The sequence below is a fragment of the Carcharhinus amblyrhynchos genome, unplaced genomic scaffold (genome assembly GCF_965287045.1).
Source record: "Carcharhinus amblyrhynchos unplaced genomic scaffold, sCarAmb.v2.hapA scaffold_839, whole genome shotgun sequence".
NCBI classification, from domain to species: Eukaryota; Metazoa; Chordata; class Chondrichthyes; order Carcharhiniformes; family Carcharhinidae; genus Carcharhinus; species Carcharhinus amblyrhynchos.
In genome coordinates, this window is record NW_027650579.1 from 25,001 (window position 1) to 39,966 (window position 14,966).

General features: G+C 51.7%; 1 protein-coding gene across 1 annotated transcript in view; it reads left to right on the top strand.

Annotated features, from left to right (window-relative positions):
* Window positions 1-14,966, top strand: part of LOC145340202 (carbonic anhydrase-related protein 10-like) — a gene marked incomplete at both ends in the record, with an annotated part of 55,766 nt that overhangs the window by 20,321 nt on the left and 20,479 nt on the right. The window contains 2 exons of the mRNA XM_080184630.1: window positions 1,731-1,887; window positions 2,957-3,029. Coding sequence (XP_080040756.1) covers window positions 1,731-1,887; window positions 2,957-3,029 — 230 coding nt within the window. The remainder of the gene's footprint in view (window positions 1-1,730; window positions 1,888-2,956; window positions 3,030-14,966) is intronic.

The following is a 14,966-nucleotide window of genomic DNA, read 5'->3' on the forward strand; positions in this document are numbered from 1 at the left end:
CCTGGTCACCTCCTCAAAAAATTCAATCCAATCTGTTCGGCATGCCCTCCCTCTGACGAAGCCGAGATGACTCTCCCTGATCAAGCTTTGCCTCTCCAAGTGGAGAAAGATGCTGTCCTTCAGGAGTTTCTCCAATAGTTTCCTCACCATTATGTGAGACTCACAGGTTTATAGTTTCCTGGTTTATCTCTATAACCCTTCTTAAATAGCAGAACCACGTTAGCTGTTTTCCAGTCGTCTGTCACCTTCCCCATGGCCAGAGGGGAATGGAAAATTTAGGTCAGAGCCCCCTTGCCTCCCACAACACAGTGAACCACAGGAACCCGGGTTCGATTCCCGCTTCGGTCACTGTCTGTGCAGAGACTGCGTGTTCTCCTCATGTGCACGTGGTCCCCCCATTGGTCCCTAATGGGCCCTACCCTTTCCCTGGTTATCCTCTTCTCGTTGATATACTTTTAGAATATCCTGGGATTTTCCCTACTTTTACCAGCCAGAGCTTTCTCATTTCCCCACTTTGCATTCCTAATTGCCTTCTTACACTCCACTTTCTGCACTTCGCTCATGCCTCCACTGATTTGCTCCCTTTGTTCCTGCTAAAAACCTTTCACTTCCTTCTCACTGTATTCTGAATATCTCTGGCCATCCGTGGTTCTCTGGGTTTGTCATTCCTATCACCTTAGAGGGAACATTCTGGGCTCGCAACCTCCCCTTTTCCTTTTCCAATGCCCCCGATTGCTCTTCTGGAGATTTTCCCTTTAGTAGCTGTTCCCAGTCTACCTTGGTCAGATCCTGTCTTATTTTACTAAAATCCACTCTCCTCCAATCCAAAACTTTTTTTTTTGCAACTTATCTATTTCCTTGTCGATAACAAGCTTAAATTGTACTGTGTTGTGATCGCTATCACTGAAATGCTCCCCCAGCACCACCTCAACCACCCGTCTGGCTTCATTCTCCAGGATCAGGTCCAGCGTAGCTCTCTTTTTCGTTGCACCTTCCACATATTGATTTAAAAAGTTTTCCTGTACACATTTCAATAAATCTACTCCATCCAAGCCCTTAACGCTGTACATATCCCTGTTAATGTTGGGGAAAGTTGAAATCATCTCATTTAATTACCATGTTGTTATTGTTTTTACACATTTCCACGATTGTGCACATATTTGCTTCTCAATTTCCTGCTGGGTCTGTGAGGATCTGTAATAAATATCTAACAATGGGGTGGCTCCTTTATTATTCCTGCATTCTACCCACAAAGCTTCACTAATGCCCGCTCCAAGATCTCCTTACTGCAGTAACTGACTCTTTAACTAATAATGCAATACCTCCTCCTCGTTTACCCCCCTCCCCTGTTTTGCCTGAAGAGTCAAGATCCCAGAATGTTGAGCTGCCAATCCTGCCCCTCCCTCAACCAAATCTCTGTCCAACCCGGTCCCTCAGGAACCAACCACCTTCTGTCTCCCCCCCAATCCTTCTCAACACGCTGAGGTCCAACAGGTTTATTTGGAATAGCGAGCTTTCGGAGCGCCTGTCCTTCCTCAGGGGAGTGATGAAGGCGCTCACCGGATGAAGGAGCAGCACTCCGAAAGCTCGTAATTCCAATGAACCCTGTTGGACTTTAATCTGGAGACTCCTTACTGTGCCCACCCCTGTCCAACATCAGCATCTCCACATCACAACATATTGAGGGACAGATAACTGGGAGGATTTAGCCTGGTGGTTTTTGCTGACAGATCTGAGGACCATTTGAAGGATTTGAAAAGATTAATTTGCTGTTTGTGTTCCTTCTCTCAGGTACAGTTAATACATTACAACCACGAGCTCTACACAAACATTACAGAAGCTTCAAAGAGCCCAAATGGCCTCGTGGTGGTGTCCATATTTATAAAAGTAAGTCACAGACTGGGCGGGGTTTTCCACACTGTGGTGGAGGTGACCCACCAGCGGGTCAGGGGGCGGAATCTGCTGCTCCCGCGGCAGTGGGGCTGCTCCCGGTGGGATTGGGAGATCCCGCTGGATCTGCGGAGGTGGGGGGTGGTAACCTGGGAGCTGGGGTGCGCTGACCGGATCACACTCCACAACACCAGGAAGTTGGGACAATGGTTCCCTCAATTCTCCCTCTCTGGGCATCTTCCTGATGTCCAGTACAAACCTGCCCGACCTGACTGTCTGCCCCTCTACCGTGGCTATATTCAGGGCTGGGTGTCCAGGGAGGGGGGACACGCAGAGGACATGGGCGCCTTTCCGTGCTCGCTGGGCCCCACAGTGGACCATTTGAATCACATTTTGGTTTAAGTTTCCTTTATGCTTTGTTTTTTTTTTCAGGTGGTTCCCCCCATTCCCCCCCCTTTAAGGGGGCTGCCCCTTTTACTTTGTCCCTCAGTTTATTTGTTTGAGTTTAATTATTTTACCAAAGAGATCGGCACGATGAGCTTTCTGTGCTCTGCCCCTCCAGCTGAGCGCGTCTTAGAGACTGGTGGCTGTGCTTAGTTAACAGCGGGTACGGTGGCACAGTGGATAGCACGGCTGCCTCACAGCGCCAGGGATCTGGGTTCGATTCCAGCCTCGGGTCACTGTCTGTGTGGAGTTTGCACATTCTCCTCGTGTCTGCATGGGTTTTCTCCAGGTGCTCCGGCTTCCTCCCACAGTCCAAAGTGTGCAATTAGGTGGATTGGCCAGGCTAAACTGCCCCGTTGTGTCAGGGGGATTAGCAGGGTAAATATCAGGGTTACGGGAAAAGGGCCTGAGTGGGATTGTGTTCGGTGCAAACTCGATGGGCTGAATGGCCTCCTTCTGCACTGTAGGGATTGTATAAACTCCATTCTCAGCGTCCAATCTGTTTAATTGTGTGTCGTTCTGATGAATCACTAAGAGTTTGAGAATATATCTCACGGGACACTCACTGAGGGGGAGAACTGCTCACTGCCAAATCTCAACCTTTTTATCTTCTTTATTCCAGGTATCTGACATTGCAAATCAATTCCTAAACCGAATGCTGAACAGAGACACCATTACCAGGATTACCTATAAAAGTAGGTGGATCCCCGACTGGTAACCTGACTGTGTGGGTACAGACTGTGTGGGTCAGACGGTGTGGGTCAGACTGTGTGGGTGCAGACTGTGTGGGTCAGACTGTGTGGGTGCAGACTGTGTGGGTGCAGACTGTGTGGGTCAGACTGTGTGGGTGCAGACTGTGTGGGTCAGACGGTGTGGGTGCAGACTGTGTGGGTGCAGACTGTGTGGGTCAGACTGTGTGGGTCAGACTGTGTGGGTGCAGACTGTGTGGGTCAGACTGTGTGGGTGCAGACTGTGTGGGTCAGACGGTGTGGGTCAGACGGTGTGGGTGCAGACTGTGTGGGTGCAGACTGTGTGGGTGCAGACTGTGTGGGTGCAGACTGTGTGGGTCAGACGGTGTGGGTGCAGACTGTGTGGGTCAGACTGTGTGGGTGCAGACTGTGTGGGTCAGACGGTGTGGGTGCAGACAGTGTGGGTGCAGACTGTGTGGGTCAGACTGTGTGGGTGCAGACTGTGTGGGTCAGACGGTGTGGGTGCAGACAGTGTGGGTGCAGACTGTGTGGGTCAGACTGTGTGGGTGCAGACTGTGTGGGTCAGACTGTGTGGGTGCAGACTGTGTGGGTCAGACGGTGTGGGTGCAGACTGTGTGGGTGCAGACTGTGTGGGTCAGACGGTGTGGGTGCAGACTGTGTGGGTGCAGACTGTGTGGGTACAGACTGTGTGGGTCAGACTGTGTGGGTGCAGACTGTGTGGGTGCAGACTGTGTGGGTCAGACGGTGTGGGTGCAGACTGTGTGGGTCAGACTGTGTGGGTCAGACTGTGTGGGTGCAGACTGTGTGGGTCAGACGGTGTGGGTGCAGACTGTGTGGGTGCACACTGTGTGGGTACAGACTGTGTGGGTCAGACTGTGTGGGTGCAGACTGTGTGGGTCAGACGGTGTGGGTCAGACTGTGTGGGTCAGACTGTGTGGGTACAGACTGTGTGGGTCAGACTGTGTGGGTCAGACTGTGTGGGTCAGACTGTGTGAGTCAGACTGTGTGGGTCAGACCGTGTGGGTACAGACTGTGTGGGTCAGACTGTGTGGGTCAGACTGTGTGGGTCAGACTGTGTGGGTGCAGATTGTGTGGGTCAGACTGTGTGGGTGCAGACTGTGTGGGTCAGACTGTGTGGGTGCAGACTGTGTGGGTACAGACTGTGTGGGTCAGACTGTGTGGGTGCAGACTGTGTGGGTCAGACTGTGTGGGTCAGACTGTGTGGGTGCAGACTGTGTGGGTCAGACTGTGTGGGTCAGACTGTGTGGGTGCAGACTGTGTGGGTCAGACTGTGTGGGTCAGACGGTGTGGGTGCAGACTGTGTGGGTCAGACTGTGTGGGTGCAGACTGTGTGGGTCAGACTGTGTGGGTGCAGACTGTGTGGGTGCAGACTGTGTGGGTCAGACTGTGTGGGTACAGACTGTGTGGGTCAGACTGTGTGGGTCAGACTGTGTGGGTGCAGACTGTGTGGGTGCAGACTATGTGGGTCAGACTGTGTGGGTGCAGACTGTGTGGGTCAGACGGTGTGGGTGCAGACTGTGTGGGTGCAGACTGTGTGGGTCAGACTGTGTGGGTGCAGACTGTGTGGGTCAGACGGTGTGGGTGCAGACTGTGTGGGTGCAGACTGTGTGGGTCAGACTGTGTGGGTGCAGACTGCGTGGGTCAGACGGTGTGGGTGCAGACTGTGTGGGTGCAGACTGTGTGGGTCAGACTGTGTGGGTCAGACTGTGTGGGTACAGACTGTGTGGGTACAGACTGTGTGGGTCAGACTGTGTGGGTGCAGACTGTGTGGGTCAGACTGTGTGGGTGCAGACTGTGTGGGTCAGACTGTGTGGGTCAGACGGTGTGGGTGCAGACTGTGTGGGTCAGACTGTGTGGGTCAGACTGTGTGGGTGCAGATTGTGTGGGTCAGACTGTGTGGGTGCAGACTGTGTGGGTCAGACTGTGTGGGTCAGACTGTGTGGGTACAGACTCTGTGGGTACAGACTGTGTGGGTACAGACTGTGTGGGTGCAGACTGTGTGGGTCAGACTGTGTGGGTGCAGACTGTGTGGGTCAGACTGTGTGGGTCAGACGGTGTGGGTGCAGACTGTGTGTGTCAGACTGTGTGGGTCAGACTGTGTGGGTCAGACTGTGTGGGTGCAGACTGTGTGGGTCAGACTGTGTGGGTGCAGACTGTGTGGGTCAGACTGTGTGGGTCAGACAGTGTGGGTGCAGACTGTGTGTGTCAGACTGTGTGGGTCAGACTGTGTGGGTCAGACTGTGTGGGTGCAGATTGTGTGGGTCAGACTGTGTGGGTGCAGACTGTGTGGGTCAGACTGTGTGGGTCAGACTGTGTGGGTACAGACTCTGTGGGTACAGACTGTGTGGGTACAGACTGTGTGGGTGCAGACTGTGTGGGTCAGACTGTGTGGGTGCAGACTGTGTGGGTCAGACTGTGTGGGTGCAGACTGTGTGGGTCAGACTGTGTGGGTCAGACTGTGTGGGTGCAGACTGTGTGGGTACAGACTGTGTGGGTCAGACTGTGTGTGTGCAGACTGTGTGGGTACAGACTGTGTGGGTCAGACTGTGTGGGTCAGACTGTGTGGGTACAGACTGTGTGGGTGCAGACTGTGTGGGTCAGACTGTGTGGGTGCAGACTGTGTGGGTCAGACTGTGTGGGTGCAGACTGTGTGGGTCAGACTGTGTGGGTGCAGACTGTGTGGGTCAGACTGTGTGGGTCAGACTGTGTGGGTCAGACTGTGTGGGTGCAGACTGTGTGGGTCAGACTGTGTGGGTGCAGACTGTGTGGGTCAGACTGTGTGGGTCAGACTGTGTGGGTGCAGACGGTGTGGGTGCAGACTGTGTGGGTCAGACTGTGTGGGTGCAGACTGTGTGGGTCAGACTGTGTGGGTGCAGACTGTGTGGGTGCAGACTGTGTGGGTCAGACTGTGTGGGTCAGACGGTGTGGGTGCAGACTGTGTGGGTCAGACTGTGTGGGTCAGACTGTGTGGGTACAGACTGTGTGGGTCAGACTGTGTGGGTCAGACTGTGTGGGTGCAGACTGTGTGGGTCAGACTGTGTGGGTGCAGACTGTGTGGGTCAGACTGTGTGGGTCAGACGGTGTGGGTGCAGACTGTGTGTGTCAGACTGTGTGGGTCAGACTGTGTGGGTCAGACTGTGTGGGTGCAGATTGTGTGGGTCAGACTGTGTGGGTGCAGACTGTGTGGGTCAGACTGTGTGGTTCAGACTGTGTGGGTACAGACTCTGTGGGTACAGACTGTGTGGGTACAGACTGTGTGGGTCAGACTGTGTGGGTGCAGACTGTGTGGGTCAGACTGTGTGGGTCAGACTGTGTGGGTGCAGACTGTGTGGGTACAGACTGTGTGGGTCAGACTGTGTGGGTGCAGACTGTGTGGGTCAGACTGTGTGGGTGCAGACTGTGTGGGTCAGACTGTGTGGGTCAGACTGTGTGGGTGCAGACTGTGTGGGTCAGACTGTGTGGGTGCAGACTGTGTGGGTCAGACGGTGTGGGTCAGACGGTGTGGGTGCAGACGGTGTGGGTGCAGACTGTGTGGGTCAGACTGTGTGGGTGCAGACTGTGTGGGTCAGACTGTGTGGGTGCAGACTGTGTGGGTCAGACTGTGTGGGTCAGACGGTGTGGGTGCAGACTGTGTGGGTCAGACTGTGTGGGTCAGACTGTGTGGGTGCAGACTGTGTGGGTCAGACTGTGTGGGTACAGACTGTGTGGGTGCAGACTGTGTGGGTCAGACTGTGTGAGTACAGACTGTGTGGGTCAGACTGTGTGGCTACAGACTGTGTGTGTGCAGACTGTGTGGGTACAGACTGTGTGGGTACAGACTGTGTGGGTCAGACTGTGTGGGTCAGACTGTGTGGGTGCAGATTGTGTGGGTCAGACTGTGTGGGTGCAGACTGTGTGGGTCAGACTGTGTGGGTGCAGACTGTGTGGGTACAGACTGTGTGGGTCAGACTGTGTGGGTGCAGACTGTGTGGGTCAGACTGTGTGGGTCAGACTGTGTGGGTGCAGACTGTGTGGGTCAGACTGTGTGGGTCAGACTGTGTGGGTGCAGACTGTGTGGGTCAGACTGTGTGGGTCAGACGGTGTGGGTGCAGACTGTGTGGGTACAGACTGTGTGGGTGCAGACTGTGTGGGTCAGACTGTGTGGGTCAGACAGTGTGGGTGCAGACTGTGTGGGTCAGACTGTGTGGGTACAGACTGTGTGGGTACAGACTGTGTGGGTCAGACTGTGTGGGTGCAGACTGTGTGGGTCAGACTGTGTGGGTACAGACTGTGTGGGTCAGACTGTGTGGGTCAGACTGTGTGGGTGCAGACTGTGTGGGTACAGACTGTGTGGGTACAGACTGTGTGGGTCAGACTGTGTGGGTACAGACTGTGTGGGTACAGACTGTGTGGGTGCAGACTGTGTGGGTCAGACTGTGTGGGTACAGACTGTGTGGGTGCAGACTGTGTGTGTGCAGACTGTGTGGGTACAGACTGTGTGGGTCAGACTGTGTGGGTACAGACTGTGTGGGTGCAGACTGTGTGGGTCAGACTGTGTGGGTACAGACTGTGTGGGTCAGACTGTGTGGGTACAGACTGTGTGGGTGCAGACTGTGTGGGTCAGACTGTGTGGGTGCAGACTGTGTGGGTGCAGACTGTGTGGGTCAGACTGTGTGGGTACAGACTGTGTGGGTCAGACTGTGTGGGTACAGACTGTGTGGGTGCAGACTGTGTGGGTCAGACTGTGTGGGTACAGACTGTGTGGGTCAGACTGTGTGGGTACAGACTGTGTGTGTGCAGACTATGTGGGTCAGACTGTGTGGGTCAGACTGTGTGGGTACAGACTCTGTGGGTCAGACTGTGTGGGTACAGACTGTGTGTGTGCAGACTGTGTGGGTACAGACTGTGTGGGTCAGACTGTGTGGGTGCAGACTGTGTGGGTCAGACTGTGTGGGTCAGACTGTGTGGGTACAGACTGTGTGGGTGCAGACTGTGTGGGTCAGACTGTGTGGGTCAGACTGTGTGGGTACAGACTGTGTGTGTGCAGACTGTGTGGGTGCAGACTGTGTGGGTCAGACTGTGTGGGTACAGACTGTGTGGGTCAGACTGTGTGGGTACAGACTGTGTGAGTCAGACTGTGTGGGTCAGACCGTGTGGGTACAGACTGTGTGGGTCAGACTGTGTGGGTCAGACTGTGTGGGTCAGACTGTGTGGGTGCAGACTGTGTGGGTCAGATTGTGTGGGTGCAGACTGTGTGGGTACAGACTATGTGGGTCAGACTGTGTGGGTGCAGACTGTGTGGGTCAGACTGTGTGGGTGCAGACTGTGTGGGTCAGACTGTGTGGGTGCAGACTGTGTGGGTACAGACTGTGTGGGTCAGACTGTGTGGGTACAGACTGTGTGGGTCAGACTGTGTGGGTGCAGACTGTGTGGGTCAGACTGTGTGGGTCAGACTGTGTGGGTGCAGACTGTGTGGGTCAGACTGTGTGGGTGCAGACTGTGTGGGTCAGACTGTGTGGGTCAGACGGTGTGGGTGCAGACTGTGTGGGTCAGACTGTGTGGGTGCAGACTGTGTGGGTCAGACTGTGTGGGTCAGACTGTGTGAGTGCAGACTGTGTGGGTCAGACTGTGTGGGTCAGACTGTGTGGGTACAGACTGTGTGTGTGCAGACTGTGTGGGTACAGACTGTGTGGGTCAGACTGTGTGGGTGCAGACTGTGTGGGTCAGACTGTGTGGGTACAGACTGTGTGGGTCAGACTGTGTCGGTACAGACTGTGTGAGTCAGACTGTGTGGGTCAGACCGTGTGGGTACAGACTGTGTGGGTCAGACTGTGTGGGTCAGACTGTGTTCGTACAGACTGTGTGGGTCAGACTGTGTGGGTCAGACTGTGTGGGTGCAGACTGTGTGGGTCAGACTGTGTGGGTACAGACTGTGTGTGTGCAGACTGTGTGTGTACAGACTGTGTGGGTCAGACTGTGTGGGTACAGACTGTGTGTGTGCAGACTGTGTGGGTACAGACTGTGTGGGTCAGACTGTGTGGGTGCAGACTGTGTGGGTACAGACTGTGTGGGTCAGACTGTGTGGGTCAGACTGTGTGGGTGCAGACTGTGTGGGTCAGACTGTGTGGGTGCAGACTGTGTGGGTCAGACTGTGTGGGTGCAGACTGTGTGGGTACAGACTGTGTGGGTCAGACTGTGTGGGTACAGACTGTGTGGGTACAGACTGTGTGGGTACAGACTGTGTGTGTGCAGACTGTGTGGGTACAGACTGTGTGGGTACAGACTGTGTGGGTCAGACTGTGTGGGTGCAGACTGTGTGGGTCAGACTGTGTGGGTACAGACTGTGTGGGTACAGACTGTGTGGGTCAGACTGTGTGGGTACAGACTGTGTGGGTGCAGACTGTGTGGGTGCGACTCTTTGACTCTGAGTTGGACTTCTAACTCCATAGCCAATGGAATGTTAGAAACCCACAAAGTTTCCATATTGTTTCAGCATCAATATCATTACAATCCCTGAATGGTTACAATCCCTGCATCATTACAACCCCTGTATGGTCACAATCCCTGCACTGTTACTATCTCTGTATGGTTATAATCCCTGCACCATTACAATCCCTGCACTGTTACAAACACTGCACCATTACAATTCCTGTATGGTTACAATTCCTGCACCATTACAGCCCCTGTATGGTTATAATCTCTGCACTGTTACTATCCCAGTGTGGTTACAATCCCTGCACCATTACAATCATTGTATGGTTACAATCCCTGCACTGTTACAAACACTGCATCATTATAATTCCTGTTTGGTTACAATCCCTACACCGTTACAATCCCTGTACCATTACAATCCCTGTACTATTACAATTCATTTGTGACTACAATTCCTGTATTGTTACAATCCTGTATGGTTACAATTCCTGTACCATTGTAATGCCTGTATGGTTACAATTCCCGTACTATTACAATCCCTGTAAGGTAACAATCCTTTAATGGTGACAATTCTTGTACTGTTACAATCTCTGCATTATTACAACCCCTGTATATTTACAATTCCTGTATTGTTACAATCCCTGTAAATAATTCCTGTATAGTTCCAATCACTGTATTGTTAAAACCATTACAATCTCTGCACCATTACAATCTCTTTATCGTTACAAGGTATCTTGCATTACAATCCCTGCGCAGTTACAATCTCCGTATAATTACAAGCCCTGTATTGTTAGAATCCCAGTAACATTATAATTCCTGTATAATTAAAATCCATGTATTGGTACAATCCCTATCCTGTTATAATCACTGTATTGTTATAATCCCCATTACAATCATTGTATGGTTACAATCTCTGTGCCATTACAATCCCTGCACTGTTAGAATCCCTATCCTGTTAGAATCCCTGCCCTGTTACAATCCCTGCCCTGTTACAATCCCTGCCCTGTTACAACCTCTTACATAGTATCACAGTGACTCCCGCTGTTGGATTTATTCACGTTGCCGCTGGTTTCTCCACTCAGTGAAGCCCTTTGGAACATTTCTTAATGACTGCCAGAACTTCAGAAATCTCTAAAACTCACTCAGACAGAAAATCTCAAATCATCAGAACAGCCTCGGGCCATTTCAGGAGCAGGCAGATCCAGAGACGTCCCAGGCAGTTCAAGTGTGAAGAGTAATTGATTACAGACCAGTATCATCTTCCGAGACCATCAGTTGTTGCCTGGGTTAATCAGGGGCTGGGGTGATGATGACGGGAATCGTATTTACACCGGCCCCTGGACAATTACAAATTCACTTTGTGATGAATGGACTATTATGGAGCTGTCAACAACCCAAGGAAGCAGACATCTAACACCAGGCAGGCCAGTCTTCCACCTTCCAGATTCCAACTTTCCAACAATCTGCTGCCTCCCCAATGCCCGTAATCCCTTTGGTTCCTGCTCATCGATCTCTGTTCTTGCTGACCATTGAACCCTTATCTGTCATAAGAACATAAGAACATAAGAAATAGGAGCAGGAGTAGGCCATCTGGCCCTTCGAGCCTGCCCCGCCATTCAATAAGATCATGGCTGATCTGTTGTGGCTCAGTTCCACTTTCCCGCCCTCTCCCCATAACCCTTAATCCCCTCTCTTATCAAGAACCCATCAACCCGCTTCTTAAAAATATTTAGCGAGGCAGCCTCCACCACTTCAACGGGCAGAGAATTCCAGAGATTCACCACCCTTTGAGTGAAGAAGTTCCTCCTCAACTCCGTTCTAAACCGCCTCCCCTTTATCTTGAGGCTGTGCCCCCTAGTCCTACTGTCTTTTTTGAGCGGGAAGAGTCTCTCCACCTCTATCCTATCCATCCCATTCATCATCTTATACGTCTCAATGAGATCTCCCCTCATTCTTCTAAACTCTAACGAGTACAAGCCTAGTTTATTCAGCCTCTCCTCATAGCTCAATCCCCTCAACTCCGGTATCAGCCTAGTAAACCTCCTCTGCACTCCCTCCAGGGCCAAAATATCCTTGCGCAGGTGCGGCGCCCAAAACTGCACACAGTACTCCAGCTGCGGCCTCACCAATGCCCTATACAGCTGCAGCAAGACCTCCCTACTTTTATATTTTTTATATTTTTTATACTTTTATATTTTTTATCTGTCAATGCCTCCCTACCCCCCTGGCCTCCTCCCTAACCCCTCTCCAGTTATTTCCATTAGAAACTCGAGGCAATTGGCAGCAGCCAAACTCTGAATTGTAAGACCATGAGACGCAGGAGCAGAATTAGGCCATTCGTCCCATCGAGTCTGCCTCGCCATTCCATCATGGCTGATATGATTCTCGTCCCCACTCTCCCACCTTTCCTTTGATCCCCTTGAAAATCAGGAACTTATGTACCTCTGTCTTCAAGACGCTCAGAGATCTGGCCTCCACAGCCTTCTGTGGCAATGAGTTCCACAGATTTACTCTCTGACTTATCTCAATTCTAAAGGGTTGTCTCTTCACTCTGAGGCTGTGCTGTTCAACCTTAGTCTCTCTCTGACTAATGGGAGTATCTTCCCCACATCCACTCTATCCAGGCCTTTCAGTATTCTGTAAGTTTCAGTGAGATCCCCCTTTTGTCCTCCACCAATATAGACCCAGAGTCCTCAACCACTCCTCATACGTCAAGCCCTTTCATTCCCGGGATCACGCTTGCGAACCTCCTCTGGACCCTTTCCAAGGCCAGCACATCTTTCCTCAGGTATGGAGCCCAAACCTGCTCACATTGAATCCCAATCCTAAAGCTTTCCCTCCTCTTTAAAATTTTTCCCAAAACCAACCCCGTTGACCGAGAGTCTGGTCGCAGAATCACGCAATATAGAAGAGGCCCTTCAGCCCATCGAGTCTGCACCAACACGTGAGAAACACCCGACCTCCCACTTAATCCCATCTATCAGCACTTGGCCCATAGCCCTGGATGTTATGTTTTGAGTTTATTTATTAGTGTCACAAGTGGGCTTACATTAACACTGCGGTGAAGTTACTGTGAAAATCCCCTATGATGTGCCAAGCGCTCATCCAGGTACATTCTAAAGGATGGGGGGCATCCCGCCTCACCCACCCTCCCAGGCAGCACATTCCACACCATCATTACCCTCTGAGTAAAAAGGTTTTCCCTCAAATCCCTGCTATCACTGATATAACTGGTTATAAGATTTTACTCATAACACTCCTGGCGATGCTCCCTGGCATAGTTTATCATATTAAAGGTGCTAGGTAAATGCAGTTTGTTGTTAGTGGCACTGTCCTTCAATTCAACTCCTTCTTGTTCCATCAGTCCCTTGGTGAATTGTTAGTACACACACTGTCTCTTCCAGGGTTTATTTGTCTAAATTCAGACCCTGGTATCTTAACACCTCCTCCCCCCACCGCCCCCAACCCCCACTGCCGTGTTGCACCTTTGATTTATTTCGATTTGATTTATTATTGCCGCATGTATTAACGTACAGTGGAAAATATTGTTTCTTGTGTGATACAGCCAAAGCATACTGTTCATAGAGAAGGAAATGAGGGAGTGCGGAATGCAGTGTTACAGTCATAGCTAGGGTGTAGAGAAAGATCAGCTTAATGCGAGGTAGGTCCATTCAAAAGTCTGACAGGGAAGAAGCTGCTCCTGAGTCGGTCGGTACGTGACCTCAGACTTTTATACCTTTTTCCCGACAGAAGAAGGTGGAAGAGAGAATGTCCGGGGTGCGTGGGGTCCTTAGTTATGCCGGCTGCTTTGCCAAGGCAGCGGGAAGTGTAGACAGAGTCAATGAATGGGAAGTCAGTTTACAAGATGAACTGAGTTTCGTTCTCGATCCTTTTGTAGTTTCTTGTGGTCTTGGACAGAGCAGGAGCCCAGACCAAGCTGTGATACAACCAGAAAGAACGCTTTCTTATGGTGCATCTGTAAAAGTTGGTGAGGGTTGTAGCTGACATGCCAAATTTCCTGAGTCTCCTGAGAGAGTAGGGGTGTTGGTGGGCTTTCTTAAAATGGAGGGTCCAGTTCAGCTTGTTGGTGATCCGGACCCCAATGGCACGGTGGCACAGTGGTTAGCACTGCTGCATCATAGCACCAGAGACCTGGGTTCAATTCCAGCTTGGAACACTGTCCGTGTGGTGTCTGCACATCCTTCCCGTGTCTATGTGGGTTTCCTGTGGGTGCTCTATGTCCTCCTGTAGTCCAAAGATGTGCAGGTTAGGTTAAATAGCCATGTTAAATTGACCTTAATGTCAAGGGGATTAGCAGGGTAAATATGTGGAATTGTAGAAATAGGGCCTGGGTGGGATTGTAGTCGGTATAAACTTGATGGGTCAAATGGCCTCCTTCTGCACTGCAGGGAGAGTCTATGCTGCTTTGAGTGCAAAAGACGTGTTGTTTAGGTGGATTGGCTGTGCTAAATTCTCCCTCAGTGAACCCAAACAGGCACCGGAGTGTGGCGACTAGGGGAGTTTCACAGTAACTTCATCGCCGTGTTAATGTAATCCTACTGTGACACTAATAAATAAACTTAACTGGAAGCTCTCGACCATTTCTATTTCCAATTCCATCATGCCCCCCTTCCCTTGCTGAGGAAGACAATTCTCTGATTTGCGGAAAGCATTCCGATGAATTTTTAATCCTCTCATTCCTGGTCATTCTTCACCCGGGGCCTGGCGACACTCCCAAAGCTTTCAGTCCAGGCTCACGCCCCAGGCTATAGGATCCCCTTCCTCCAGGCACCGTTTCAATGTGTCGCCATGTTCTTCTCTCTCTGCGAAGACAGGACCCTCTCCCCTCACTTTCCCTCCCAATTCAGTCACTTCCATCCTCCCCCTGTTCATGCTACACACACACACAACCTCCCCCGTCCCCCCCAGTCCCACACCCACCCCGCCCACCCCCAGCCCCCAGTTGTTCTGGGTTCGAATCCCACCACGGCAGATGGTGGAATTCAACAAAAAAAACCTGGGATTAAGAATCTACTGACGACCATGAAACCATTGTCGATGATTGGAAAAAACCCACCTGGTTCACCAGTGGGAAGGAAATCTGCCGTCCTCACTTGGTCTGGCCTACCTGTGACTCCAGAGCCACAGCAATCTTACAGATGGGTAATAAATGTCAGCAATGCCCACATCCAGTGAATAAACAAAATATACTTCTCCTGTATGGCCTTGCACTCCACCATCGGCCCAAGGCAAGAGGGACTGAGAGGAGGGATTGAGTGGAGGGATTGAGAGGAGGGCCTGAGGGTCTGAGTGGAAGAACTGTGTGGAAGGAGTGTGTGGAGGGACTGAGGGATTGAGTGGAGGGACTGTGAGGGAGAGACTGAGTGGAGGGATTGTGAGGAGAGACTGAGTGGAGGGACTGAGTGGAGGGACTGAGTGGAGAGACTGAGTGGAGGGATTGTGAGGAGAGACTGAGTGGAGGGACTGAGT